Here is a 25,958-nt window from a genome sequence, read left to right on the forward strand (position 1 = left end):
CTCAAGAGTCTCCTCCAGCACCATAATTCAAAAGCATCAATTCTTTGGCAATCAGCTTTCTTTACAGTCCAGCTCTAGAATGTCCCAATTTTCATGAGTCGTAGCCCAAAACACCAGGAGGACAGCAGGCTGGAGAAGGATGGCACAGTGTTCAAGGTTTGTTTCTCCCTAACAAGTCAGGATTTGGGTTTAAGGCTGGATAGCAGTCCTAGCTTGTTAAGAAGAAACAAACCACAAGTCCAGGTTTTAATGCAACACTAAGCTGTCCCCATCTTGGCTTGTTTGTCCATTTGCGCAAAGCAGGAGAGAACAGCCACTGTTTCATATACACATTGCGATCATGCAGCTCTGCCTGCTCTGCAGGTGCTGAACAAGGAATAAGAAGTGAATGCTCTCTTGGAGACTTACAGCCTCCTATCTAAACACTGCAATTTCATGGATCCTTTGTGTACATTCTGGCCTAGTAAACTTGTGCCTAGGTAGCAGCACTTCTGGTAGCTTGCTGGGGCTCACAAGACAAATAAATCTCTCCCCCCCCCTTTTATTACTCACAATTATATATTTACATCATAGCTTTACATCTTACAAGTATACATATTCTTTGTTTTCAAAGTATATTCGTGATTATTATTGTCATCATTCTTAAGTCAGCAGATATTACTACACACAAAACAGAATAAAGATGTAATTTTAAAATCATAATATTCTTCATAAATGAATGACTTCCCACCTCTTCCATTTTGTACCAATAAACTTACTGCTTATATTTGTCTATTGTCTTTTTATTTATAATATTGTCCTTTCTATCAATTTTCCTTTTATGTTTGTTGTCTACAGAAACTACTCAAAGGCCATTACCGTTTTCAGATTGCAGCAATAAGACAAATAAATCATTGCACTTAGAAAAGCAGTACAGTGGTACCTCAGGTTACATACGCTTCAGGTTACATACGCTTCAGGTTACAGACTCCGCTGACCCAGAAATAGTGCTTCAGGTTAAGAACTTTGCTTCAGGATAAGAACAGAAATTGTGCTCCAGCAGCGCGGCGGCAGCAGGAGGCCCCATTAGCTAAAGTGGTGCTTCAGGTTAAGAACAGTTTCAGGTTAAGTACGGACCTCCGGAAGGAATTAAGTACTTAACCTGAGGTACCACTGTATGTAGGATGTCTGGGAGGGGGCTAGACTAGAATCTATTTTCCTGATATGGATTTTATTTGTAGAAGGAAGGACCCACCCACACCCACAGTATGAAGGGGCAGAGCTCATGTTTACCACATGAGTGAAAATCAGACTTCTGAGGCAACCATCTTTCCTGTTTAAGCTGTTGTCTGGCAATTTAAACATTGTCTCACACAATTTATGAAAGCAAACCGTTTATATCATAATTAATCCCCCAAACCATAATTTCCATGTAATTTTAACACGCTTTAATTGTACAAAACCCACAAAGATTAAAGATCTCAGTTAAGAAAATGATGGTAGCAGATCAAATAGGAAAGCTGGCTCAGATGCAAAAGGTTGAATCTCTCAAAAGAGGAAGAAATTCCACAGCTCTGTAAACCACCAATAATGCCTTTCAAGAATGCTTGTGTACAGGTCTTATGAATTTGGGACCCACAGATGGGATAGCCAAGAAACTTTTAGCTAAACTTAATCATAGTAGGACACCAAGTAGGAGATGTATTCAAGGCCAGAGTGTCCGAGTTCAGGTGGTTGCTAAGCAACCTGTGGCTATGTGATGGCAACGAGAGCTCCGTGATGAATCTCAGAAGATCTGTTCAGCTAGACTGCATGTTGGTAATAAATTGATGTCCCAATTTAGCTCAGACTGGCTCCTATTTGCCAGAAGTAAGTGCCTTGTCGTTTCTTCTATAACTTACTTGCAGGAATGGATATGGCATTTTTGTGGTCCTCTACTTTTTCTTTTTCTTTTTTGTATTTCCATCCTTGGGGGTTCTGTGGCGGAAATTTTCCCTTTTCCTTTTCAACTCTTTCCCCCCTCCCCATCCAAAACAGCACAATTAGCTAACTCCCCCCCCCCCCGGTCTCTCCAAAGTCCATGCTGGCACATGTGTTGATTTTTTCTCTAGAAAAGGAAGTGACCAACTGGGGAATTGAGCATCATGGATGTGGCACCAAGTCGAGACAAGAAACTGAAGCAAAGAGGGTAAGTTTCTAATAGCTTTCCGTTTGTGGCTTGAGAAGCTGACAGTGAGCAATGTGTGGTCCAATATTGCAAGTGTGTGCTAGAAAGCAGCTAAGCAAATGTAGAGCATTGAGGGTAAATGAGATGTGATCCACACCTTTAGCCCTTGTGCAGACTGAACCAGACTGGAGCTGCAGTGTACGGAAGGGTCTTTTTTACACTTTGTCCCACCACAGCCCACTATCATCCTGATGTGAATTAGGTTGCAGTAATTTCCCTTCCATTACATACAGCAAACATGGCGGCGGGAGCTGAGGGGAGGGATAAGTTCAAACAAGGGCAAATAATCTAAACTTTACCCCTGCTATTTATTTGTTTTTAAACCACCCAACCACAAAAGGGATAAAGACATGAACAACATCTCGTATACTTTGATCCTGAAAGTACAGGACTAGTGGTTCAAAATCATTGTTCAGAGAATGGGTGCAGAGAGAGTTCTTATTAATGAAGGGTCAACTTCTCCATCAATAGTTTGGGAGGGTAGGGCCGACTGAATGCATTTAACAGAGTTAAATCACAATATAAAACACTCAGTTGGGTAGAACAGGGTAAGGGACAGCTAGAAACACAGAATCATAGAATTATAGAGTTGGAAGGGACCCCATGGGTCATCTAGTCCAACCCCCTGCAATGGAGGGATCACAGCTAAAGAATCGCTGGCAAAACGTCATCCAACCTCTGACAAAACAACCTTCAGTGAAGCAGAGTCCATGACTTTCTGAATTGGGGAAGAGCATTTTTTTCACCTTATCTTAGGGTAGGAAAAGGAAGCAACAAATTCAGTTTTTAAGAGGGTAGATTTACAGCCTGCTCCTATGCAAGCAGTTTTGGATGTGGGGAGCGATTTTTGTTTGGGGGACAAAAATGGCCTGGGGGAAAGGGATAAGATTCCTGGCCTTCCCCCACAACATCATGTCAGTCATTCCCTTGCTTCTGTAGCCTCAGCAACAGCACAGTATGGAAGAAAACAGACTAACAGGAATAATGGAGGTACATAATGTAATACCCCCTACTCTGTTTTTCTGTTGGCTAATTGCACCAGGTTCTTCTATACAAAAACTGATGGACAGCCATTAGATGTCTGTCTTTAGGCATGAATTCAAGCTAAGGAGCCATCACTTTTGCCATCTTTGGGGATTCTACAATGGTTCTTCCACCAACCACTCAGTCCTAACTTAGTCTCTCCCCATCTAAACCCAGAAACTTTGAGGAAGAGAACGCTTGGCTGCAGGAGTGGATCCACGAAGAACTTGCTCATGGTGAAGTCTGGCAGAACCAATATGAGGCACTCTTGGGACATCAGGCCCAGCTCTGCTCCTTGCTGCAGGCCAAGAGGTGAGAGGCTCTCAGAGCGGGCACCCAAAACTAGGGATGGGGCACAGGGCAAAAAACTGTCAGTGGCTGCTCTAGATTTGCCTACAAAGGGTGTGTTTTATTTCCAGTTAAGTTTTTTAGGCTGTTTGGTGCCTGAACATTAGCCAACCTTCGCAGGAAGCAGCAGCAACTATTCCTCTGGTTGGTATCAATACAGTGGTGTAGCGCTGGTTGCCGGTTGCCTGATTCACACCCCTTCAAAAATTGTTTACCGGGGCCACGGCTCCCGGGCACCCTGCACCATAGCTGTCAACATTTCCCTTTTTTTAAGGGAAATTCCCTTATTCCGAACAGGATTCCTCAGAAGAAAAGGGGGAAGTTGACAGCTATGTCCTGCACGCTACACCCCTGTATCAATAGATTTTTCAGCCATTTCTCCATTGTTGCACTGAGTTGAAAAAGTGATGTACTGTTACAAAGGATACAGGAATATATCTCTTGGATTGTGTCAAGTAGATGCTTGGGGTAACAGAACATATTTTCGGCACACAGCAAGTGAAAGAGACAGGAGTCTCTGGCAGAGATGCCAGGGCCTTACTGAGTAAGGGAAGAACTTCTTGCAAGGTCCTGGTGCACTTGATCCTGGAGGATACAGCTGACTTTCCCCCTCTGTAGTTTTGAACCCCTGGAGAAGAAGACCCGGGCACTGCAAGAAGAGCTGGAGGAAGCCCAGGATGCCCTGAGGGAGTTCCAGAACCGAAGCCGTCAACGCCAACTGCGCATCCACAAGCAAGTGAGACCCTTGCAGGGAATCTTTGGGACTCCTTTATTCTCTCCTCCCCTGACTCTTTGGTAGACCTTCGTAAAGTCATTGCTTCATGGAAAGAAAGAGGTGTGGGGACTGGCTTTGTGGCATGAAGCTCTAGGCACTCCCTGCAAATTTTTGCTGGGGGGTGGGGGAAAGTGCCACTGGAATGGTCCCATGGATGAATTGGATGGATGTTGCATCCCCTTAGCTCAGTGGTTTTCATGGTCAGGGGTGCCTTGGGTAGCAATGGTCTCTGTCCCTCTTTCCTTCCCTCTGGTGCCCTCTCACATCTCTGCCTCCCAAAGGCTTCCACAGCTGTTTGGTGCAGCAGCCCTGGCTACAAGCTCCTCAGGCAAATGGTGCCTCTGGGGCTGGCCAGGGGGTGCTGGTTGCCAGGAGCTAAGGTGGCCTCGTAGTAAGCAAGCAAGTGGGCAAGGGAGCCCAGCTAGCCAGTCCGCCAGCCCTTACTGTTGGGAATGGGCAGACAAGTCCCAGGCCCCTGTGGGGCAGTGTGAGGAGGCACCTCTTTTTGGGGTGGGGATGGGGGACAGAAGTAGCAGCTCAGAAGACTCCCAAGGAGAGAGGAGAGGAGCTGAGGGAACACTCCACAAGGGAGGGTGTTTGAAAAAGAGTGAGAGGCTGCCAGCTCTGCAGGCAAGGGGTCAGCAAACTTTTTCAGCAGGGGGCTGGTCCACTGTCCCTCAGACCTTGTGGAGGGCCAGACTATTTTTTTTTTAATTGAATAAATTCCTATGCCCCACAAATAACCCAGAGATGCATTTTAAATAAAAGCACACATTCTACTCATGTAAAAACACCAGGCAGGCCCCACAACTAACCTAGAGATGCATTTTAAATAAAAGGACACATTCTACTCATGTAAAAACATGCTGATTCCCGGACCGTCCGTGGGCCGGATTTAGAAGGTGAATGGGCTGGATCCAGCCCCTGGGCCTTAGTTTGCCTACCCATGGAGTAGCATAACTGGGCTCCTGAGCCCCACAGGGGTGCCACAGAAAAAATGTAGTTGGTCAAGGGAGCCGTGGACTCAAAAAGGTTGAAAACCTCTGCCTTAGCTGTTTAGAATGTCAGTCTTTTAGCGCAGAAATCCCATTTTCTGCCTTAAGGCAAACATTCGCAGTCCTTCTGTTCAGTAGTGTCCGCCATTGAAAGTCAGCACCCACCCACCCTGCTTTGAAGAGGGTGAATTCAGGGAACATCAGGGGGAAAGAGTAAATGCATTATCAAAGATAAGGACCAATTTCCATATGCTGATTTAGTCTAAATGCCTACTTCAGGAGCGATAGGTGTAATTCAATACCTCTCACTATAGCACCTGGCTATCAGGGGTGTGTCTATTCAGGAGCTAACAGCTGTTGGGTAACTTCAAGGCCTCGGCTACTCTCTCTTCTCATTGCACAGAACTGAAGGCAGGCCTGTGGGAAAGTGCCAGCCAGCACTGATTTCTATGAACAAAGGAGGGCCATCAACACGATAGATAAGCAAGCCAAGCCTTAACAATATTATCTTAACCCTGTCTGTGGCATTATTTTATTCCGCTTAGGTCAGGCCCAAGTTCCAATGGTGCTTCTCCTTCTGGAAAGGCCCTTTGTTCCATGTAATGAGTTTAACAAAAAAAACCCACAATTTAATCAGGACAGCTTCTTGCCTTTTTCCAGTGTGTTTGCCTGAGGGATGGGCGGGGGGGGGGGGAGATAAAACAATCTTGTTCCCTTGTGTTGTGTCACTGTTGTTTATAAGCCTCCTTCCAGTCAAAAAAAGGCCCCCAGTGGTGGATCTCAGACTTTTCCCTTCACTGACCACTTGAAAATTGCTCAGGGTCTTGGCAGATCACTAAATTATCTGCCTGTTGTAACAGTGATAATGCACTGTGCTAGATGCTGTGTGATTTTAATTATATTTTTAACAGCATGCCACCTGAACGAAACTGGTCTGCAGGCCGCAGTTGGGGAATCCATGTTTTAGAATCAACAGTTAAAGGTTTTGAAGTCCAGTGTTTTAAACAGTACTTAAAAATGATGGCACTTTATTTTGAAATATTAACGCAGCAGGCATTATTATATACTGTTGTTTTCTATGTTTCGCTTCTTAGCTCATAGCTTCTGCTTCTTCCTGGGTCCAGAGATGTTGTTTTCTATTTTGCACATTTCCCCCGCTCCTTATCTGAATTCTTACATACATTTTAAGAAAAATCAAAACTAGCATTTGGAATTCAGCTTCTGGCTAAGAGGAACCTTCCATCTGTGCAAGATTAAATGATTCCTTCCCTCCCTCTGCATACTGTACTGTTGTGCGGTCGTTGTGCCCCCAACTCCTTCTCCCTCCTAAGCCAATTTTGAGGGGGCATGCGGGGGGCGGGGGAAGAGGGTGAAAGCCCTGCTGGGCAAGTGGGACTCACTGAACTGATGGGGTTTATAAAAATGAATCTCACCCAATAGATTTCTATGATGATTCTAACAGAGTTCAGTGTTAATAAGCACCCAATTTATTTTAAAAATTGCTTTCTTTCTCCTGAGTTGGTGCAACATGATGGAGACACTGGAAGTTGCCTTGTGCCCAGTCCACCTAGCTCAGGACTGTCGGTGCTGACCTGCAATGGCTCTTCAGGCCTGAGGGGGGATGTCTTTCCTAACTCTGCCTGAAGACATCGGAGGACTAAATTTGGAACTCTGCATGCTAAGTTAGTGCTCTGCTAAAATGAGGAAAAAAGGTACCTGAGGTTACAGACACCTCGGGTTACAGACGCTGCAGGTTACAAACTCTGCTAACCCGGAAGTAGTACCTTGGGTTGAGAACTTTACCTCAGGATGAGAACGGAAATTGCACGGCAGTGGGAGGCTCCATTAGCTAAAGTGGTACCTCAGGTTAAGAACAGTTTCAGGTTAAGAACAGACCTTTGGAACAAATTAAGTTCTTAACCCGAGGTACCACTGTAGTAGTTACTTGAACTTATTACCTAGGTCCCCACATCTGCAAAATACTTCTACTGTACTTACTTTATGGTATTGCTGAAGGATAACAAAATATAAGGGTATAAGGCTGAAGGGTAAAATATAAGACATTCGCTCAAGCTAATGAGTCTGTACAGCAAAAACAAAACAATAAGGCACATACAGCTTCAAATAGATAACATCATGCAATAATACACATTTACTTTGATATCACATCTGCACCATAAATTTAAAGTACCACTTTAACAGTCATGACTCCCCCCCCCAAAAAAAGGATTCTGGGGACCATGGGCATAGCCAGGATTTTTGTGAGGGGAGCAGGACTTTGTTGGGGGGCAGGACTTTTTTGGAGGGGCAGAACCAATGTGATTGGTCAGTTAAGTATTTCTATTGTTTTACTTGATGGGGCAGCTGTCCCCCCCCTTGGCTAAGCCTATGCTGGGAACTATAGTTTGTGAAGGATGTTGAGAGTTGTTAGAAGACCCCTATTTCCCACACAAAACTATAATTCCCAGCGTTCCCTGGGAAGAGGGATAGGCTGTTAAACCACTCTGGGAGGGGAAATAGGAATCTCCTAACAACTCTCAGTACCCTTAACAAACTACAGTTCCCAGGATTCTTGGGGCAAGCCACAACTGTTTAAAGTAGTATCATAGTACTTTAAAATGTATGGTGGGGGGGTTGTGTGTGTGTGTGTATGTGTGGCAGGAGGGGAAAAGAATTGACATAGAATTATAAAACTATAGTGTTGGAAGTTCATTTAGTCTAACCCCCTTCAGTGCAGGAATCTTTTGTCCAAAGTGGGGCTTGATTCGAACCCATGACCCTGAGATTAAGAGTCCTTCCCATCCCATAATCTGAAAGGGAAAGAGGAAAGTCTGTGCAGGTTTGTGTGTTTGAATAGAGCAGACTACAGAACTCAGTCTGATCTGTCTCTGGGAAGCAAGACTTAGACCTTTCCATCTTTTCTCTAAATTACAGCAGAAGGAAAATCAGAGAATGGCTGAGACTGTTAAAGAACTGGAAAAAAAGGTGAGAGCTGCTTGATGTGGCAAATTTAGCTGGGACCAACCAGCATAGGTTCCATCCGTCTTCCTCAAGGCCTTGGTTGTCCGTGCGGCAGGATCAAGTCATTAAACTTTTCCTAGATGGTGCCACTTCATACTGCAAGTGAGGAATTCACATGTTTGAGTGGTGATCTAGCCAGCAAAGAACCAAAAACTAATTGCAAGTAGAAAGCTAGCATGCCAAAGACATGGGTTTAACCTTAATCCAGGCCTGCTCTTTTTCTGTGTGCAGTCAGTCTTTTTCACAAGCCAGCATTTGAAAGTGCTCACAAGATGCAGTGCAAGCACACCATTTGGATGGCAATGCCCATCAGCTTTGAGGGCCCCCAGCCCCCTCAAATATTTTATTGGTGGGGCAAAGGGACCAACTCTACTTAACACTGTGCAAGTTTTAACCACAAATTGTCTCAAAATGATTGCTGTCCTAGGTTTCAGTTCCTTGAGCGTGCTTCTCAGAACTGCTTCCCTCCATGTGCCCAATTATGAAATCTTTTGTTCTTGCATATTGTAAAGAAATCAACTTTGACTTGACTATCGTTACACAAAGGTCTTCAAGCAACAGTTGGAGGAGAAGTCCAACAAGGATATCCTAAAGGAGCTGAGAACAGAAGGCATTGAGCTGAAGGTGAAGGTCACATTCTTTGTATGTCTTTGTATAAGGACCAGCTGATGGCTCTATATCAATACATAAGGCAGATGGGGAACCTGCAGTCATCCAGATGTTGTTGGACTCAAACCCTCATTGGCCACATCCAGCATGGCCAATAAAGATGATGGCAGGTCCAGTAACACCTAGAGGGATACAGGTTCCTCACCCCTGACCCTGAACTGTAAGAAAACAAACAAGGCAAACCCAGGAACAACGATAGAACCTAGAAGCGAAGTACTCATTCCGATAGGATAGTTTACCTTCCCGCTGCAGTGGTACCTATTTATCTACTTGCACTGGTGTGCTTTCGAACTGCTATAGCTAGGAGGAACATTATGGAATGTGTTGATAGTAGTATAATTTGGGATATTAGTTTTGAGAATGGAGGCATTAGAAGTTAACAAAGGTATTCCTGCTTTTGTTGGTGACATGCTTGTGTGTGTGCTTTCTGCTTTTGGAGCACAGGACTTTGCTCCCAACTTGCTCAGAGGGAAAGGAGGTTTCCAGGGTTGCATGCCAACTTGACTGGGACAGAAATAGGACCCGAAGGCAGGGGTAGCCAGTCCTATGCCCTCCAGATGTTCAGAGAATAGAATTGTAGAGTTAGGAAGGATTCCTAGGGTCATCTAGTCCAACCCTCTGCAGTGCAGGAATCCTGCCCACAGCCATCCTTGTTTGGGCTTGAACCACCAGTCTTCTGGTTAACAGTTAGATGCACTGACGCATTGCACCATACTCTTTCCATATTTCCTGACCTTTGCACCTGGCTACCTCTGATCTAAAGGAATAGAAAACAGCTCAGATGGTAAGTGGCTGTGCATTTGTGTTTGTGTCTGAATGACAAGGTTGCTAATGCAAGACTGTTCTCTTTTTTAACCTTACTCCACAGAGGCACTTGTCTGAATGGGAGGCCAAGTGGCAGGCAAAGAACGACAGGATCAGACAGGTAAACTCAGATTTATTTGTGCTTTCGATATACACATGTTCCTGGTGGTAAGTTAAGACAACTTTGTCTCTTTGGCTCAAGGAAGGACTTAATGTTGAAACAAGCCTCAACTCCACAACCTGCTCTCAGGATCTCTTAGCTGCTACCATGGCTTGGACAACGGCTCTTACAATTTATTTGTAGGAATGTGTTGCAAAGGAAGCGCAACTTGAAGGCAGCATCTAAGGCTGGAAACAGACTGTTTTCTTCATAGTACTTAAGTACATAGTACATAGTACATAAAAGAGGGCATAATTTTGAACATACCGAGATGAATAATATCATATTTTTCCAGACCCCATATCATCACTAGTAAGATTGGTTTAGTCTTTTAGGCTAGGAAGAATGTTAGGGGTTGAGGAAACTTTGTTGTTGTGCGTGGAACCTGAACAAAAGAGTTCTGTTTTGTTATGGGTGTTTCAGAGACAGCACCAGATTGAGAAACTCAGCACCACCATTCAAGGATTGTCTCTGAAGAGCCAGGTATGTCCCAACCATCCAATAGAATCATGGATTAATAGAATCGTAGAGTTGGAAGAGGCCCAAGGCTCATCTAGTCCATTCCTGGCAGTGCATCCCTCACAGATGGCCACCCAACCTCTGCATAAAAACCCCCAAGGAAGGAGAGTCCACCACTTCCCCAGGGAGCTCTTACTCTTGGAAAGTTCTTCCTGAAGTTCAATTGGAATCTTCTTCCTTCTCACTTGAATCCCTTGGTTTGGGTCCTCCCCTCCTGAGCATGAGAAAATATCAACCATATCAATCTTTATTACGGTCCAGAGACCCAACAAAGTCTTACAAAGCAATGCACAATTCAGACAGCCTACCTCCAGGTTAAACAAAGCATTTTGTTCAGACTTAAAGATAGGGATCATTGGTCCTTGCAACCACCGAAAAAAACTTCGCCACTGCTAATGTTCTAGTGTTTGTTCAGTCTTCCAATAGGAACCTGACATAGTGAGCCTCTGATTTTCCGGGGAAAGGGACCCGCAAGGGTAATATCAGTTCAGCCCTGGCTTGCTCATATTTCGCACAGTGCAGCAAAATATGTTTTATGGAATCAATGTCTTGATCACACGAGCAAAGTCTGTCCTGGTGGGGAACTCCTCTCAACCTGCCATCCAACACTGCAGAAGGAAAGACGTTTAGTCTGGCGCATGCGCAGTCCGTATGGGCTGCGCCACCCATATGGCTATCATATCTCCTCTCAGTCTCCTCCCTACCAGGCTAAATGTACCCAGTTCCCTCAGCTGTTCCTCACACGGCTTGGACATGCCCTGGCAAGTTCAAAGTAGTTCCAAATTAGTTCCCATATTCTTGGGAAATCCCGAACTTTTTTTACAGGCCAAATCATTGGACTAGGAAATATAATTAATCCTCGTCCCCAAATCCATAACATATAGCACTCAAATTCTCCTGTCCCCTCCAGTTCATGGCTGATAATTGAGCCTGCAGCCTGATTGAACTGGGATTCAGAGAACAGAGATTTCTAATGTCTAAAAAACAGGTGTTGCTTTTTTTGTTTCTCTTTCTCTTAATTCCAACAACAAAGGAGCTGCACAGAAACATCACCCTCTTGGAGGACAGTGTGATGGAAGCTCAGCAGGAAATGGCACTGTAAGTTTAAAGCAATAATAGTTGCTTATGGTGAACTGGAGAGGCAGACTGAATAGATGAGTGAACTGTTTAGCCAGCATGTTCTATGTTTATGATAATATTTTATTCTCTTGCTAATTATGCTGTTTTAAATTAGGGCCTTCTCGGTAGTGGCGCCCACCCTGTGGAATGCCCTCCCAGCAGATGTCAAGGCAATAACATCTATCATACTTTCCAAAGACATCTGAAGGCAGCCCTGTTTAGGGAAGTTTTTAATGTTTAATGCTGTATTGTGTTTTTAATATTCAGTTGGGAGCTGCCCAGAGTGGCTGGGGAAACCCAGCCAGATGGGCAGGGTATAAATAAATAAATAATATTATTTCCTTTAGTAATGTTTTCTTTTGTCGCACACACACACACACACACAGAGTACATATTGTTAACTTTGCCACATTAAATGTGCATTCCGTAGTTGACCTCCTTTGGAATGTTTTATTTTGAAATAACTTTAAGATGATAATTTAGTTTCCTGTTAAATGTGTAGCTTTGAATGTATATGTCAGCGCTGCCCAAGGTCCCAGCTCACACAAGACCAACGCTGCTTCTTGCTCAAGTTTAAAAGTCTTTATTGAAGTTCAGTCTCATTTCCAGACGCGCAGCGCGCAACGCTACATCTATCCATCAGACCGTAGAAGTCCCATCTGAATCTCCTCCCCCCTGACACCAGCTTAAGATTCTAGCCTTACTCCACCTCTTCCTCTGTTCCTTCTTTCTCTGGGTCCTTCTGCTAGTCGGAGTCTCAGCCCTCCGAGATTCTTCTGACGCTGATTCTCCCGACTCCTCCCCCCCCCTCTTTCGGGCTTTAGGACCTGGCTCCCAATCCGGGTTTTCTGCTGTCCCGCGCTCCTCCACATTTGAACTTGGCGCGCGCGCGCAGCCTCCCACTTTCCTTCTGACCGTTACACTTGTGTCACTGCTCCCCCTTTCGGGGAGGCTAGCTGGACCTGGCCTTCCCTCCGTCTCCCCACTCCCCGATGGAGGAGAAGCTGGTCCTGACTCACGTGACTCTTCCCCCCCACTGTGCTCTGGTGAGGGAACTGGCCCTACTCCTCCGCTACTCCTTTGGGACTCCCCTCTGGTTCCTTGTTTATGGATCGTCCCCTCTGGGATTCGCCTCGCCCTTACCATAGGCGCCCCCTCCTGGGAATCTTCAGATTCGCTGGAGAAGCTCATGGAATCTCTCGGTCCACTGTCATATTCCCCTACGCTCCCCTCTGATTCCTCTCCTCCGCTCTCTATTTGCTCTCTCCCCTGCTCTTCTGCTCCTGAGCCTCTGACAGTATACTTTATATCTGTCTTTCTTCTGTAATTTTGTATTCTGGATTGTTTTATTTGATGTTTAATTGGGGTTGTAAACAGCTTTGATTCCCCCCCTTAAAAATAAAAAGCAGTAATGAAATGAAATGATGATGACAATGACGATTATGATTATGATGATGTTCAAACCCACCTGAGTGGCCTTGGACAGGGCCCTCACAAATCTCACCATCCGGGAATAATAGTTGCAGGCACCAGAGGTTATTGAATGTGATGAAGTGTTCTCTCCGACTTTAAGAATATAAGCTGCCTGGAAATTATAGAGCAAAAACCTGGGTGTATTTCAGGGTTACCTGTGTGTTTTCTCTTAAAATGCAAGTGTTTGGGGTTAGTATTAAAGTTTGCTACAGTGTGTGTGTGTGTGTGTGTGTGTGTGTGTCCTTGGGTAAATGCTGCGTTGGGGACCTACAAATCAACATAACATTCTCCCTAGGGTTCAAGCAGAATCAAAGGCGAGAAAGAAGGAAGTACAATCAAAGTAACTATGTTTTGGGCCCACATTATCATGCCATTGCCCCAGTGCCCTTTCTTGTCCTGCCTTCTGTTTTGCTTCTTTCACAAGCTTTTCCTTTTGGAGATGTAATACTATGTTCTGTTTCAGATTCCAGAAAGAGCTACTTTCAGAACAAGTGGGGACCTCGAATGGGGGCTTTCTTTTAGAGGAACGAGCATGTGACCAGATGGTATGAGGGGCACAAATTATATGCGCAAAGTTCAGGGGGCATGTGAGTCAGGGGACGTGACGTTTGTGGTTTACATGAAATGTTTATGGGCTCAAATCAGTGCCATTCCTGGGGTTCAGACAGAATGTAAGGGGGAAATGATAGCATATAAACCCTGCCTTAGTACCCCAGAAACTTCAGAATTCAAGCAGCACAACTGAGGTAGCAGAGAATCAAATCCTTCAGTGTTCATCCTTGCCACATTTCTTCCTATCTGGCTCCTTGTTGCCAAAAGGAAGGTGTAAAAATATAGATCAGTGGTGGGAAGTCTGTGGTCCTCCAGATGTTGATGTATTTGGAAATAAAACTCATCCGTGGTTCACTGCAGGGGTGCCAGATTCCACGCTCTAGGGGGCATTCTTGGTCTACAGCAGAATATAGGGCTTTTCACAGTACACATGCTCAGCCGATCACTTGAATCTCAACATATGCTTTTTTTGTTCTCCCAGAAAAGGCTTCCATGTTTGGAACTAAACAGAATCAGTTTCAAAGAGCAGCTCCCTTCCTGGTAAGTGATCAAATGGATTATCAGAGAATATAATACAAACAGGGAGGACACAGTGGGGTGAGAATTTCGGGGTGAGGAGAAGGGAAGGCACAGACATTGCGCGCTGATGTGGTCGGTTGGTGGTTTTCAGGCTGTGTCCAAGGGAATATTAGCATTCTTGCAAAGATCAGGGGTTTCTCAGAGAGAAGATACTGGAAAAGCAGGATGCCTTGGAAGACACATTGTCCATACAATCAGGGCAGGATTTAGGTTTGATGAGGCCCTAAGCTACTGAAGGTAATGGGACGCTTTATATATCCAACTGTCCTTTGTCAAAGCAAATTGTCACTGTTTTTTGTGTTGAATATATGCTATATGGTAATTTATGGACCTAATGGGTATCTAAAGCCATTTGCACATGTTGCCATGCAACCAGTCCATGCAAAATGTAGGCACCCTATATATAGAAATGAGCAAACCAGTGATATTTTAGGGAGCAGGTTAGCAGGCGAGGCCCATGACTTACATCATAGGAGCCTCCAAAACACAAAACACTGTTGCTGTATGTAGGTTTTATTTTATTTGGTTTTTTTATCTTATATTTTGGAAATGTAGACCCAGTTTTTTTTCCTTTATTTTTTTTTTGGCGCCCCAAGAGAGTGGGGCCCTAAGCTATAGCTTGTTTAGCTTATACGTAAATCTGGCACTGCATACAATACTGTCTCCTGCAAATGAGTGTTAGGTGGACTCAAGGGTATAATCTCAATTCATGTGGTAGACTTGACTAGCATGCTTTGTGAACAGTTTGTGTGCCTTACTTAGAACATTGCTCAGAATCCCTTGCAACACGTAGGTGTTTCTTAGCAGACAAGAGCTCCCCAAAGACAGAACCACTGAGAACCAAACCATCTTCTGCAGCTGACTTTGCGTTTGGTGTCTTGTTTCTGCTTGTAGGTCATTCTCCTGCATCTGTCCCCAGCGCCCAACTCTCCGGGATGCATGTAGCTTGCTGTGGGCATTAGCCAAGGCCTTGCTCCTGATCTTGCTGTTGGCTGTCGGCTTCCACTTCCTCCAAGGCTGGTTCTCCAGCCAGCCATGTCTGCAGATCTATTCAGCTCCTTTGCTTTATATCCAACCCAAGAGGTTACTGCCCCCTTTAACTTCGTGAAGGCACCTAGGCTTCTGTGGTTGAATGTCCTTTAATAAAGTTTAATAAGAAGAAATCTGAGATCCACCGTCAAACATCTGTCTTCGTGTGGTTGAGTTTTGTTTTAACAAATAGGCGGGGGGGGGAGATTGAATTTATGGGTTAAAATTACAATAAAGGTGATTCCGACTAAACGTTGGGAAGAGACTTCCGACAGTTGAGATCTGTTTGACAGTGGAATGGACTTTCTCGGAAGCTGCTTGACTCTCCTTCATTGGAGGTTTTTAAGCAGAAGTTGGGTGGCCATCGTGTCATGGATGCTTTTGTTGAGTTTCCTGCATTACAACGGGTTGGACTAGATGACTCTGGGGATCGCTCCTAACTCTACAATTCCATGATTCTAAATCAGGAGTGTGCTGTGGGGAGAAGAAGGCATTGACTCACACCCCCAGCCCCAGCCCAGATCAGAATCCCCACCAACATCCTCCATCTGCTATTTATAACAGAAAGAAATTAATCCAGAATGCAGCAGCTAGACTGGTGACTGTATAACACTGGTCCTGAAAGACCTGCATTGGCTCCCAGTACGTTTCCGAGCACAATTCAAAGTGTTGGTGCTGTCTTTTAAAGCCCTAAACGGCCTCAGCCCAGTATACCTGAAGGAGCGTCTCCACCCCCATCATTCAGCCCAGACACCGAGGTCCAGCTCCGAGGGCCTTCTGGCGGTTCCCTCCCTGCGAGAAGTGAGGTTACAGTGAACCAGGCAGAGGGCCTTCTCGGTAGTGGCACCCGTCCTCATCAGATATCAAGGAAATAAACTATCTGACTTTTATGAGACATCTGAAGGCAGCCCTGTTTAGGGAAGATTTTAATGTTTGATGTTTTATTGTGTTTTTAATATTCTGTTGGGAGCCACCCAGAGTGACTGGGGAAACCCGACAAGATGGATAGGGGAAAATAATAAATTATTATTATTAGCATTGCTGTGAATAGCAGGCCTTCAGGGCTTCCTGTTCTGTTCAGAGCTGGCAGGAGCAAAAGTCTGAAGCTCCTTCCCCATGCCAGAGTTCTGATCTGGCTAGGATAAGCCACAACACATACTAGCTATTTGTTAAACGATGCTGTCAGAGTTGACAGTAGCAATCACTTGGCAGGGAGGTGAGCGGGAGGTCCTGCCATGCTGCTCTGAATTTGGGCCACAGCATACAAATTATCCCTCCTGCTCCAGCCACAAGGGATTTGCAGTGTCTATAATTCTTTGGGGAATTATAGGGACAGAAGTCCCTAAGCTGTATAGAAACTTATTCATGTAAGCGGCAAGAATGTTACTCGCCCCAAAATGGAAAGAAGCAGAAGTCCCAGCAAAAGAAGAATGGATACGAAAACTTATGGAATATGCAGAAATGGCGAAACTTACGGGAAGAAAAAGAAATCAAGACAACTTTTTATAAAATAATGGAAATGGTTTATTGAATACTTACAGAGAAATTGTAAACAGATAAGAACATTGGCAGGATTAGTGTAAGTTTCATAAGAGTATATATTTAAAGCAGATGAATAAATGAGCAAATTAAGTCAATTGGGATATGCAGAAGATATTGAAAATAAATGTAAGGAACAGCAGAAAGGGGGGGAATGAAGTCAAGTTTTGAAATGTTTAAATGACTGTAAAATTACTGGAATGTATAAATCTGAAAATCATAAATTGTATATATATGACCAATGATCTGACAGCATTTTTGAAGTTGGTGAAATGTATAAATCTGAAAAGCATAAATATAATGTTATGTACTGAGTAGAATAGGATCCAAAATGCAACAGTCTGATTGGTCCTAGAACAATAGGATTCAGAATGCAGCAGTCTGATTGGTTCACAGGAGCCACCCAATCCAGCTCCAGCTGCAAGTGAATCCACAACCTGATTGGCCTACAGGAGAATCCCGGAATTAGCCAATCACGTGGGGGCCATTGTGTAAATAATGTATATAAAGCAGACATTCTGGGGAAACTTCCATTCCTCCTCACCACTATGAGCTGAATAAAGAGCATGAAATCCACTTTCGACTCCGAGTATATTATTATTAATAATAATAATAATAATAATAATAATAATAATAATAATAGCTGAATAAAGAGCATGAAATCCACTTTCGACTCCGAGTATATTAATAATAATAATATTAATATTAATAATAATAATAATAATAATAATAATAATAGCTGAATAAAGAGCATGAAATCCGCTCTGGACTCTGAGTATATTTCACATAATAATAATAATAATAATAATAATAATAAAATAAAGAGAACTTTTGCGTACGAAAAAAAAAGGGAGGACCCGCCCCCCCTGCGCGCGCCTACCAGGCTCCCCCGGCTCCCTGCCTTTCCTCTAGGGGCGCCCGAGAGCCCGCCTTCCCTCCGCCGTGAATCACTCGGCTGCCGATAAAAGCGCAGATAGCGCGCAAGACGCGAGCGGAGCCGGCGCGCCCCAACCTGCGCCCGCCCCGCCCAGAGCAAGGCGCCGCGAGGGCTCCCAGGGAGGCGGGGTGGGAGGGGCCAAGCGCGGGCACGTGACCCATCCCCACCTACCCCTCCCAGCCTCCGCGGGTCGCCGGCTGTATTTTGGGGAAGCGAGCGAAAGTTGCCGAGTTGTGTGTCAGCGGCGCCTCGGTCTCTTCGGTTCCCGCACTTGGCTGAGGGCGGCGGCGCCTCCGGAGAGAGAGCCGGGTAAGCCGCTCTTGGACCGCGGCCCTGTTTGCAGTTTGAGGGACCCCCCGCCCCCTCTGAGCCCCTCTTGGTCCCGGGGCGCGGGGCGGGGGGGGCGGCGAGAGAAGGAAGCGCCGCCGGGAGTGGCTTCTTTCCCTGTCAGAAAAGGGACGGAAGGGGCCCAGCGTCTCTCTCGGTGGGCAATGTGTGTGTGGAGGCAAGTGAGAGGGGGCAGGGCTCCTTCTGGGGGGCGCTTGCCCTCCTTTTTCTCCCCCCCCCGCCTCTCTGGCGCCGCCCACGAGACTGGCAGCAGATAATCACAGAGAGAGCTCCTGGGCATGTGCAGAGTACGCCGTGGAGTCAGGCAGGGAGAACATGCCTCTAGTGAGGGAAGAAGTTGGGAGGGTCCCCTAGAGTCATCTAGTCCAACCCTGTCCCTCTTTCGTCATGTTATTGAAGAACACACACACACAAACACACAAAATTGATTTCTCACTTAATATATAGATTCACATTATCATTAACCACTATACTGCCCTGGCTCTTAGAGCCTATTGACTTCCTTCCCTCCCGCCTCATGGCTTTCAAAATTAACCTTTATATCATTGCAATTCTAATTACACTCATTACAGAATGACTCCAAATTTAATTTAATATAGAAAGATAGAAAATTTCTCATTACAATTCATCCTGATAGTGATGTTAATTGCTTACAATAATCTTTCAAATATCATATAAATTTACTCCAATCCTTTTGGAATACTTGATCGTGCTGGTTTCAGATTTTTCCTGTCCGCTTCGCCAGTTCTGCAAAGTCCACCATCTTCATCTGCCACTCCTCTTTCATTGGTACTTCTTGTTTCCGTTTTTGGGCTAAAAGATTTCTTGCCACAATCTTTTATCTTCCCTTGGTATCTTTTCACCCACTACACCCAGTAAAAAGGCTTCTGGTTTTTTAACAAAAGTATTTTTAAACATTTTCTTTAACTCATTATATTCCATTTCCCAGAAAGTGTTTACCTCTTCAATAAGTCCACCACATGTGGTGGAAGATACCTTTCCTATCCTTATATTTCCAGCACTTATTAGTCTTGTACATTTTAGCCAATTTAGCTGGTGTTAAATACCATCTGTACATCATTTTCATAACATTTTCTTTAAGTGCACTGCATGCAGTAAAGTTAATACAGTACCTTCCTTCCACAAACTTTCCTAACATTCTAACTGAATATTATATCCAAAATCTTTAGCCCATTGTATCATCACCCCTTTGACCTGAAGAGCATATGTTTAAAGAAGATTGAAAAATGTTTATTGAATATATAGGGGGAAATTGTGTACACTTGAAAACGTCAGCAGCATTAAGATAAATTCAACAGTGTAAATAAGTTTTGATGGATGTGATAATGGAATAAATACTGAATGGTTTACTTTATATAAAATAAGCACGGATTTATGTTAGGCAAAATGAACCATGGAAAGAGAAGAAGGGAAGACATTTATCTTTTAAGGTTATTTAAATAAATATTCTAAATTGTAAAACAGAATATTAATAAAAGAGGTTGCCCATCCCTGATCTGATAGATCTCCCAATCACCAGCAGCTCTTTCAATCCCAGGTCTTTCCTTCTCTGAGCTTAAAATTGCTCGATGCTCAGCACATGCCCCGGGCAGCTCTCCGCAAGCCGTGGGAGACCAGCGTGATGTCGCGCCGGTCTCCCTAGGCTTGCGGAGAGCTGTCTGCATCCCGAAGCCTGGGGCGCGCAGCGGAGCGCACCACGGGCTTCGAGCAGCTCTCCGCAAACCTGGGGAGACTGATGTGACATCGCGCAGGGCTCCCTAGGCTTGCGGAGAGCTGCCTGCATCCCAAAGCCTGGGGCGTGCAGCAGAGCACACCCCGGGCTTCGAGCAGCTCTCCGCAAGCGGTGGGAGCCTGGCGCGATGTCGCGCCGGGCTCCCTAGACTTGAGGATAGCAGCCTGTTCTGGGGGCTGGGGAAGCTCAGGCCTGGGGGGGAAATATTTTTTTTTCTTTATCCCCCCCCCCAAAAAAAACTAGGTGTGCCCTATGGGCCAGTGCCCCCTATGGGGCGAAAAATACGGTAAGTCCAGTCACGGATGCCTCTGGGGTTGCGGCGCTCATCTCGCTTTACAGGCTGAGGAAGCTAGCATTTGTCCACAGACAGTTTTTCCAGGTCATGTGGCCAGCATGACTAAGCCGCTTCTTGCGAAACCAGAGCAGCGCCGTTTACCTTCCCGCCAGAGCAGTACCTATTTATCTACTTGTACTGGCATGCTTTCAAACTGCTAGGTTGGCAGGAGCTGGGACCGAGCAACGGGAGCTCACCCCGTCGCGGGGATTTGAACCCCTGACCTTCTGATCAGCAAGCCCAAGAGGCTCAGTGGTTTAGACCACAGCGCCGGCCGTGTCCCATGAGCTCATTCTTACCTGCTGTTAATAGGGATTGCTCATGGAAATAAACAGGAAAGAAAAAGGGCCAAGAGAAGGTCCTATGCAGCTTGGTCAGTAAGGGGCTAACTAAGGAGTCTGTTTTCCTTGTTCTGTCCCTTGGAGAGGAATTGGATTAAAAAAAAAATCTGCCTGCATGTCAGTAAAAGTGCTGAAGACGCTTTGTTGCAATGGAAGCTGAAAATTCAAAAAGTGGGGCTGCAATCACCAAGGATACAAGGTGCTGTATCATTTTCAAGGCTACTTCTTGACCATCACTCATTGCTGTTGCTGTATTCCTTGCAGGGACTTCAGACAAAGGCCTCATGCTGCGCATCCTGCTGCTGTTGTCTGTGTCCGTCCTCCCCAGTGCCGTCTCGGGGAGCATTTCCTGCTATGACGACTCTGGGCAGCCTGTGGATTGGTGTGTGTCCATCGGACCTAATTGCTTTTATTTACTCTTGTTTTATTTTATGAGGTTTACATACTATGCTTCTGCAAAGTTTTCAGGGTGCTTTAACCAATAAAATGAATAAATAAGGATTTTACACTCCTAACAAATGTGGGTGGGATATTTGAAAAGGGGATTGTAAACTAGGAATGTCTAGTTAGGGCACAGGTGGGCAACATGGTTACTAAGTGGAAAGGGCAGACTTCTGTCCCCTGTGTGGCAAGGTGTGTGATTTCTAATGGGCTTTGGGTTTCAGGTTTATTGCCTACAAGCTGCCCAAACCCCATCATAGCCCCCCAGCAGAGGGCATGCGGTACATGTATCTAGACGGCCAGACCCAGGGCTGGGTACAAGGCAAAAGCCTGATGAACAGTACCAAAGGAGCCGTGGGACGGACTGTACAGCAGCTGTACAAAGAGGCATCCCGGAGACAGGTGAGTCTGAGAAAAGGAGGCGTGAGGCTGCTTTCGCAGTATCCCAAATGAGTAGGAGTGATAGGAAGGGTGACGGTTGCAAAGGCTCAATTCTAGTCCAGAGGTAAAGCCTCCACTCCAGGCAGACTGGTTCACTGTCTGTCCACTGGCAGACTGTCTCAGTTGCCTAGATTAGAGCCCAGGCTTTCAAAATGGCTTAATTAATTTAAAAAGGAAGCCGACTTGTACCTAGTGAGGCCGTTAGTCCATCTAGCTCAGTGCTGTCTGCAAAGACTAGCTGTTGGCCTCTGTAGTTTCAGGCAGGAGCCTTTCCTCATACTGCCTGGAATGCCAGAGATGGAAACTGGAACCTTTTGCATGCAAAACAAGATGCTCTGCTACTGAGCGATGGCCCTAAAGCTCAGATTTATTTTGTGGCTCCTGCAAGAAGTGCTGCATGATCTCCAAGGTCCAGCCAAGGATCCTTTACAGCAGGGTGGCCCAAGGGCCACATGCAGCCCTCAAGGCCTTTTTTTGGCAGCACGTGCCAACTTTGGAAGCCCCCTCCAGCCCCCCTGCTGCCTCCCCTCATGCTGTCACGTAATGGAGGTGCTGGGCTTTGGGAAGAAGGCATGAGGGCTCAACACAGGATCCTATATTCCTCCCGCCTCCTTCCCAAAGTCTCGTTAGTGCTTTTCCAGCTTTGGGAAAGCTTTTAAACACCCCTTTTACATTTGCCAGTAGTGCAACTACCTGGACTCCTTGTGCAGTTCGGCTGGCTCTTGAGTTCCTGGCCCAGAGGAGGGACTAAAGTATTGGCTGCTTCAGTAAACTCAGTGAAGGGGAAAGCTTGGAAAATAGACCAGTTCTCTAACCACCCTATCTTTCATTTCTCACCCAGGAGGAGAAAACGGCCTATGTCCTATACAACGATGAGCCTCCAAAGGAGTTTTTCTCCAGCCTCAATTATGAGCCTCCAGATGAGCTTTTCTCCAGCCTCAATGGCCATACAAAAGGTAGACCCCCCCCTTCTCCAAATGCATGCAAAGGAGCGCAGCAAATGTGTCTTAAGTTTGAAGAAGGTTGAGAACTTCAGCTACTGGTTCTGTGTTACTGTCAACTTGTGTGGCGGCTGTAGATCGTGACTTGGCCAGACTAACCACCTGGGCACCTGGCACAACACTCTTGGAACTTCAGCACACTTGGGTTAAGTTTCAACCCCCACTTTTGTTTTTGTTTCCCCTTCTAGGAGTCATCCTGCTAGACAAAACACAGGGATTCTGGCTACTTCACAGCACTCCTCATTTCCCACCCAGTGCAGATGAGCAGTATGACTGGCCTCACAGTGGCCTATCCTATGGGCAGACCTTCCTGTGCATCACACTTCCCTATGGCCAGTTCAAAGAGATTGGTAGGTGTAGGATCTTGATACAGACAGAACATCGATACTGGAAGTATCTGGGATTCTTTCCAGGCTCCTGGTGGGGAAGGGCTAGGGCTTCCGTATGGTAGGTTTTCCCTGCAAATTCTGTTTCATTGACATGTGTTTTGTATGAACCAAACCTGTATACAGCACCATAGGGGTACATGGTACTTTACAGAGTAGCTTAAGGCAGAAATTGGGCCCTGTGTACTATCTGAGACTATCCCCAGTTTTGGGAAAATATGCCACAAGACAGGGAAAGTTAGGAGAAAAGGATCCAGTTCAGCTCTAGCTACTCTGCACATGCACATAAACACTCCTTCCTTAGGGGCCAGGGACCCTCTTCTGTCATCTATGTTCTAGTGGAACCAGAGCAAGGAACAGAATTGCTACAGTTGGGCTTGGAAGGCTATCTGTTCTCAGCTAACTTTGCCAGATAGATAACCCAGCTGCATTGGTAGGGAAATGGGTCAACAAGACGACGTTTCTCCTGCCCGACAAGGCTGTGATGCAAGATGCAAGTGTATATGCCATGCCAGTCATTTTCAAGGCAAGCTATCCTTCATCCCTCTCCCTGTCCTATTTACCTTTGATATGTAAGGTTTACATACGCAGGAGTTTGCCCTTAAGCATGAAACCTAGCTCAGGTAGGTCTATTGGGTGGGATGGTCAACGGATTCTGTAGCTGGCATATCTGATGCCACCCATGTAAATCTTGAGTGTCTCTACTAGGAGGTTTGTCAGCTGGGGGACATCTCCTTTACAAGCCAGTGGCTCTGATTTGCCAGATGTTGTCTCTCTGCTGCAGGGAATCAGCTGCTCTACACTGAGCCTCTTGTCTATGATCATCACGTGGAAGGAACCTTTGCCCAGGACCTGCCTGCCTTGTTGAATGCTTCAGAGGGGCAACACATTGAGGAGGAGCCTTGGAACTCCAGCGTGGCCCTCAGATCGGTGGGGGGCAAGGAATTTATCAGCTTTGCAAAGTTTCGCTCCTTTGACGACGGTAGGTGATGAGATGGGACTGGCTGAAAAGGGAGGCGATGGGAGATGTTTAAAAGAAGCAACACGTTTAAAAGAAGGGGTGGTAATATGTCCTTACGGTCATGTCAAGGCTCTTATCATAAGAACTTTTCCTCTACCCAGATCTCTACTCAGGCTGGCTGGCCCAAACTCTCGCCAGTAACCTCTACGTCCAGTTCTGGCTCAGGTCCAGAGGGATCCTGCCTTCCAATTGTTCTGGGCACTTCCGAGTCTACAATATGGAGGAAATAGCCTTCCAGCATGAAGCCATTTCCTTTGCTTCCATGGTGGACCATTCCAAGTGGTGTGTGAGCACAGAGAGTGATCCTGGGTGGGCCTGTGTTGGGGACATGAACCGCAATCGTGCAGAGGAATACCGTGGGGGTGGCACCATCTGCTGTCGTGATGCAGCCGTGTGGAAGGCCTTCCGCTCTTTGGTACAGAAGTACACCGATTGTGATGGTGCCGGGCATCAGCCAGTTACACGGACTGTGATCACCTGAGAAGCCTCAGCCATACTAGGCGAACATGGCTCACCAAACTGGGTAAGAGTGCCATGGGTGACTCCCAAGGGCTAAGCACCACCACCTCAAATTGTTCCCATGATCCTGTTTGCTCCTCCCAGTTTTGGGTCCTGGTATATACTGGTGCTGTGAACCATCCTTGCTCCCGTGAAATGGTCTCTGCCACTTCTTGACTCCCCCAGTTTCCCGCCTTCCACCCATTTCTGAAAATGACCCCTTGCCAAACTTGGGAACATGCTAGGCTTTGCTTTGGACTTCCCTCTCCTTCAGTGTCCTCAACATAACAGCACCTGCCACAGTTTTGGGGGCTGCATGGAGAAAATAACTGGCCCATAGAAGTTAATTTGCTGCAGCAATGTACTTTTTGTATGTCTGTGCTTTGTATAAATATTTGATTCCAAAAGCTGGGTGTTTGTTCAAGGAATATGGATTTTTGGGGGGTAGGAAAAAATGACATAAAACTGGTATCACAAGAGAGGCAAGGAAATGGGTGTGATTTTAAGAAAGGCTTGGTCTCAAGCAGACACCCCTGATGCTGTGAGATCAGTCAAGATAAGGAGCTATTTAAAAATGGCAACAGTTGGAGGAATTTATTTAGCTGACACGACAAGATGAAAGCATCACACAGACAAAGGGGTGTACTTTTTGCTTAATTTATTACTGTTTTGAAATCCAGTGACACACAGTTGCCACTGCCACCCTCTCCTCACCTGGTGGGCAGCTGGCTGCTCAACCTGTTTTCATAAAATACAGTACTAGGAAGTGGACTGCTACACACATGCACCCACAGGTTAAAACTACAGTGATTCAATACTGCAACTGAAAATAGTACTGCCATAAAAAGAAAAAATATATATATCAAGTGTTCCCCAATTCATAATTCTTTTTAAAACAGTTAATGCTGTTACAAATGCTACTGATGTGAGGACAAGGCAAGACACAAACAAGTCCTACATCTTCACTGCAGTATAAATATGGAAGAGTTTTATACAGTTTGCCCACATCTGACACTACGTTTCTTGCTACCCGTTGCAGCTAAGGGAATACAGCATCTCTGCTTTGGAAAGACGGACGCTTTGAGGTCTGCACCATGGAATGTCTCTTTAATCATCTTCGGTGCCACTTCCTGAGCGATCCTGATGGAGAAAGAAAAATAATATATGTCACTCTTTTTTAGGCAATTAATTTTTTTATGCAGGGTGCCCTCCCCCTTTATCCTCACAGCAGCCAGAGATAGATTAGACTGATATGAGTAGTGGCCCCTGGCTCTAACTCAGCATTTTGTCCACTACTCCATACCCAAGAGGCTGGATCATGAGCAGTGGGACCCACTTCTGTGCTTGCCTAAACTGTAAAAGGACTTGTCTGTCTTCCTTTCTTTGCCCCTTTCCCTTCACTGGAATTGCACAGATTTGTCCTTGAAGACTCCTATGAGAGCCATTGGCAACAAACAATGTGAGGGGAATCACATCCTGCAGTTACCTCTTCTTGCTCTTCCTCGCTATCATCATCACTAACTACAGGTTTGGCCCGTGACCCACGGCTGGTGCGCCTGCGTCCTTTCATCCGGTCTTGTGCTTTCTCCTTCCTGCCCAGTTTAATCTTCACTTTGACAGAACGAGCTGAGGGGAAAGAGAAAAAG

General features: G+C 45.6%; 3 protein-coding genes across 22 annotated transcripts in view; 2 read left to right on the forward strand and 1 right to left on the reverse strand.

Moving 5' to 3' along the window:
- Positions 1-1,723: 1,723 nt before the first annotated feature.
- Positions 1,724-15,429, forward strand: LOC128404858 (intersectin-1-like). The gene is made up of 12 exons (XM_053370881.1): positions 1,724-1,848; positions 2,091-2,167; positions 3,407-3,541; positions 4,196-4,313; positions 8,282-8,332; positions 8,915-8,992; positions 9,906-9,962; positions 10,425-10,484; positions 11,554-11,618; positions 13,576-13,657; positions 14,146-14,204; positions 15,138-15,429. The coding sequence occupies exons 2-12, from the start codon at positions 2,124-2,126 to the stop codon at positions 15,349-15,351; spliced, it is 963 nt and encodes a 320-aa protein (XP_053226856.1). The 5' UTR covers positions 1,724-1,848; positions 2,091-2,123; the 3' UTR covers positions 15,352-15,429.
- A 2,348-nt stretch (positions 15,430-17,777) lies between these two features.
- Positions 17,778-24,717, forward strand: DNASE2 (deoxyribonuclease 2, lysosomal). Its single transcript, XM_053370880.1, has 7 exons — positions 17,778-18,057; positions 20,789-20,906; positions 21,190-21,367; positions 22,248-22,362; positions 22,596-22,757; positions 23,578-23,775; positions 23,916-24,717. Exons 2-7 carry the CDS (start codon positions 20,809-20,811, stop codon positions 24,293-24,295), a joined length of 1,131 nt encoding a protein of 376 aa, XP_053226855.1. The 5' UTR covers positions 17,778-18,057; positions 20,789-20,808; the 3' UTR covers positions 24,296-24,717.
- A 238-nt stretch (positions 24,718-24,955) lies between these two features.
- The window catches only part of SMARCA4 (SWI/SNF related, matrix associated, actin dependent regulator of chromatin, subfamily a, member 4), a 69,030-nt gene continuing 68,027 nt past the window's right edge, over positions 24,956-25,958 (reverse strand). For all 20 annotated transcript variants that reach the window (XM_053370849.1, XM_053370850.1, XM_053370851.1 and 17 more), the window contains 2 exons: positions 25,799-25,938; positions 24,956-25,452 (listed from right to left, as the gene is read on the reverse strand). In XM_053370849.1, the coding sequence (XP_053226824.1) occupies positions 25,420-25,452; positions 25,799-25,938 (173 nt within the window). In that variant the 3' untranslated portion in view covers positions 24,956-25,419. The remainder of the gene's footprint in view (positions 25,453-25,798; positions 25,939-25,958) is intronic.

The sequence above is a fragment of the Podarcis raffonei genome, chromosome 17, assembly GCF_027172205.1.
Source record: "Podarcis raffonei isolate rPodRaf1 chromosome 17, rPodRaf1.pri, whole genome shotgun sequence".
Lineage (NCBI taxonomy): Eukaryota > Metazoa > Chordata > Lepidosauria > Squamata > Lacertidae > Podarcis > Podarcis raffonei.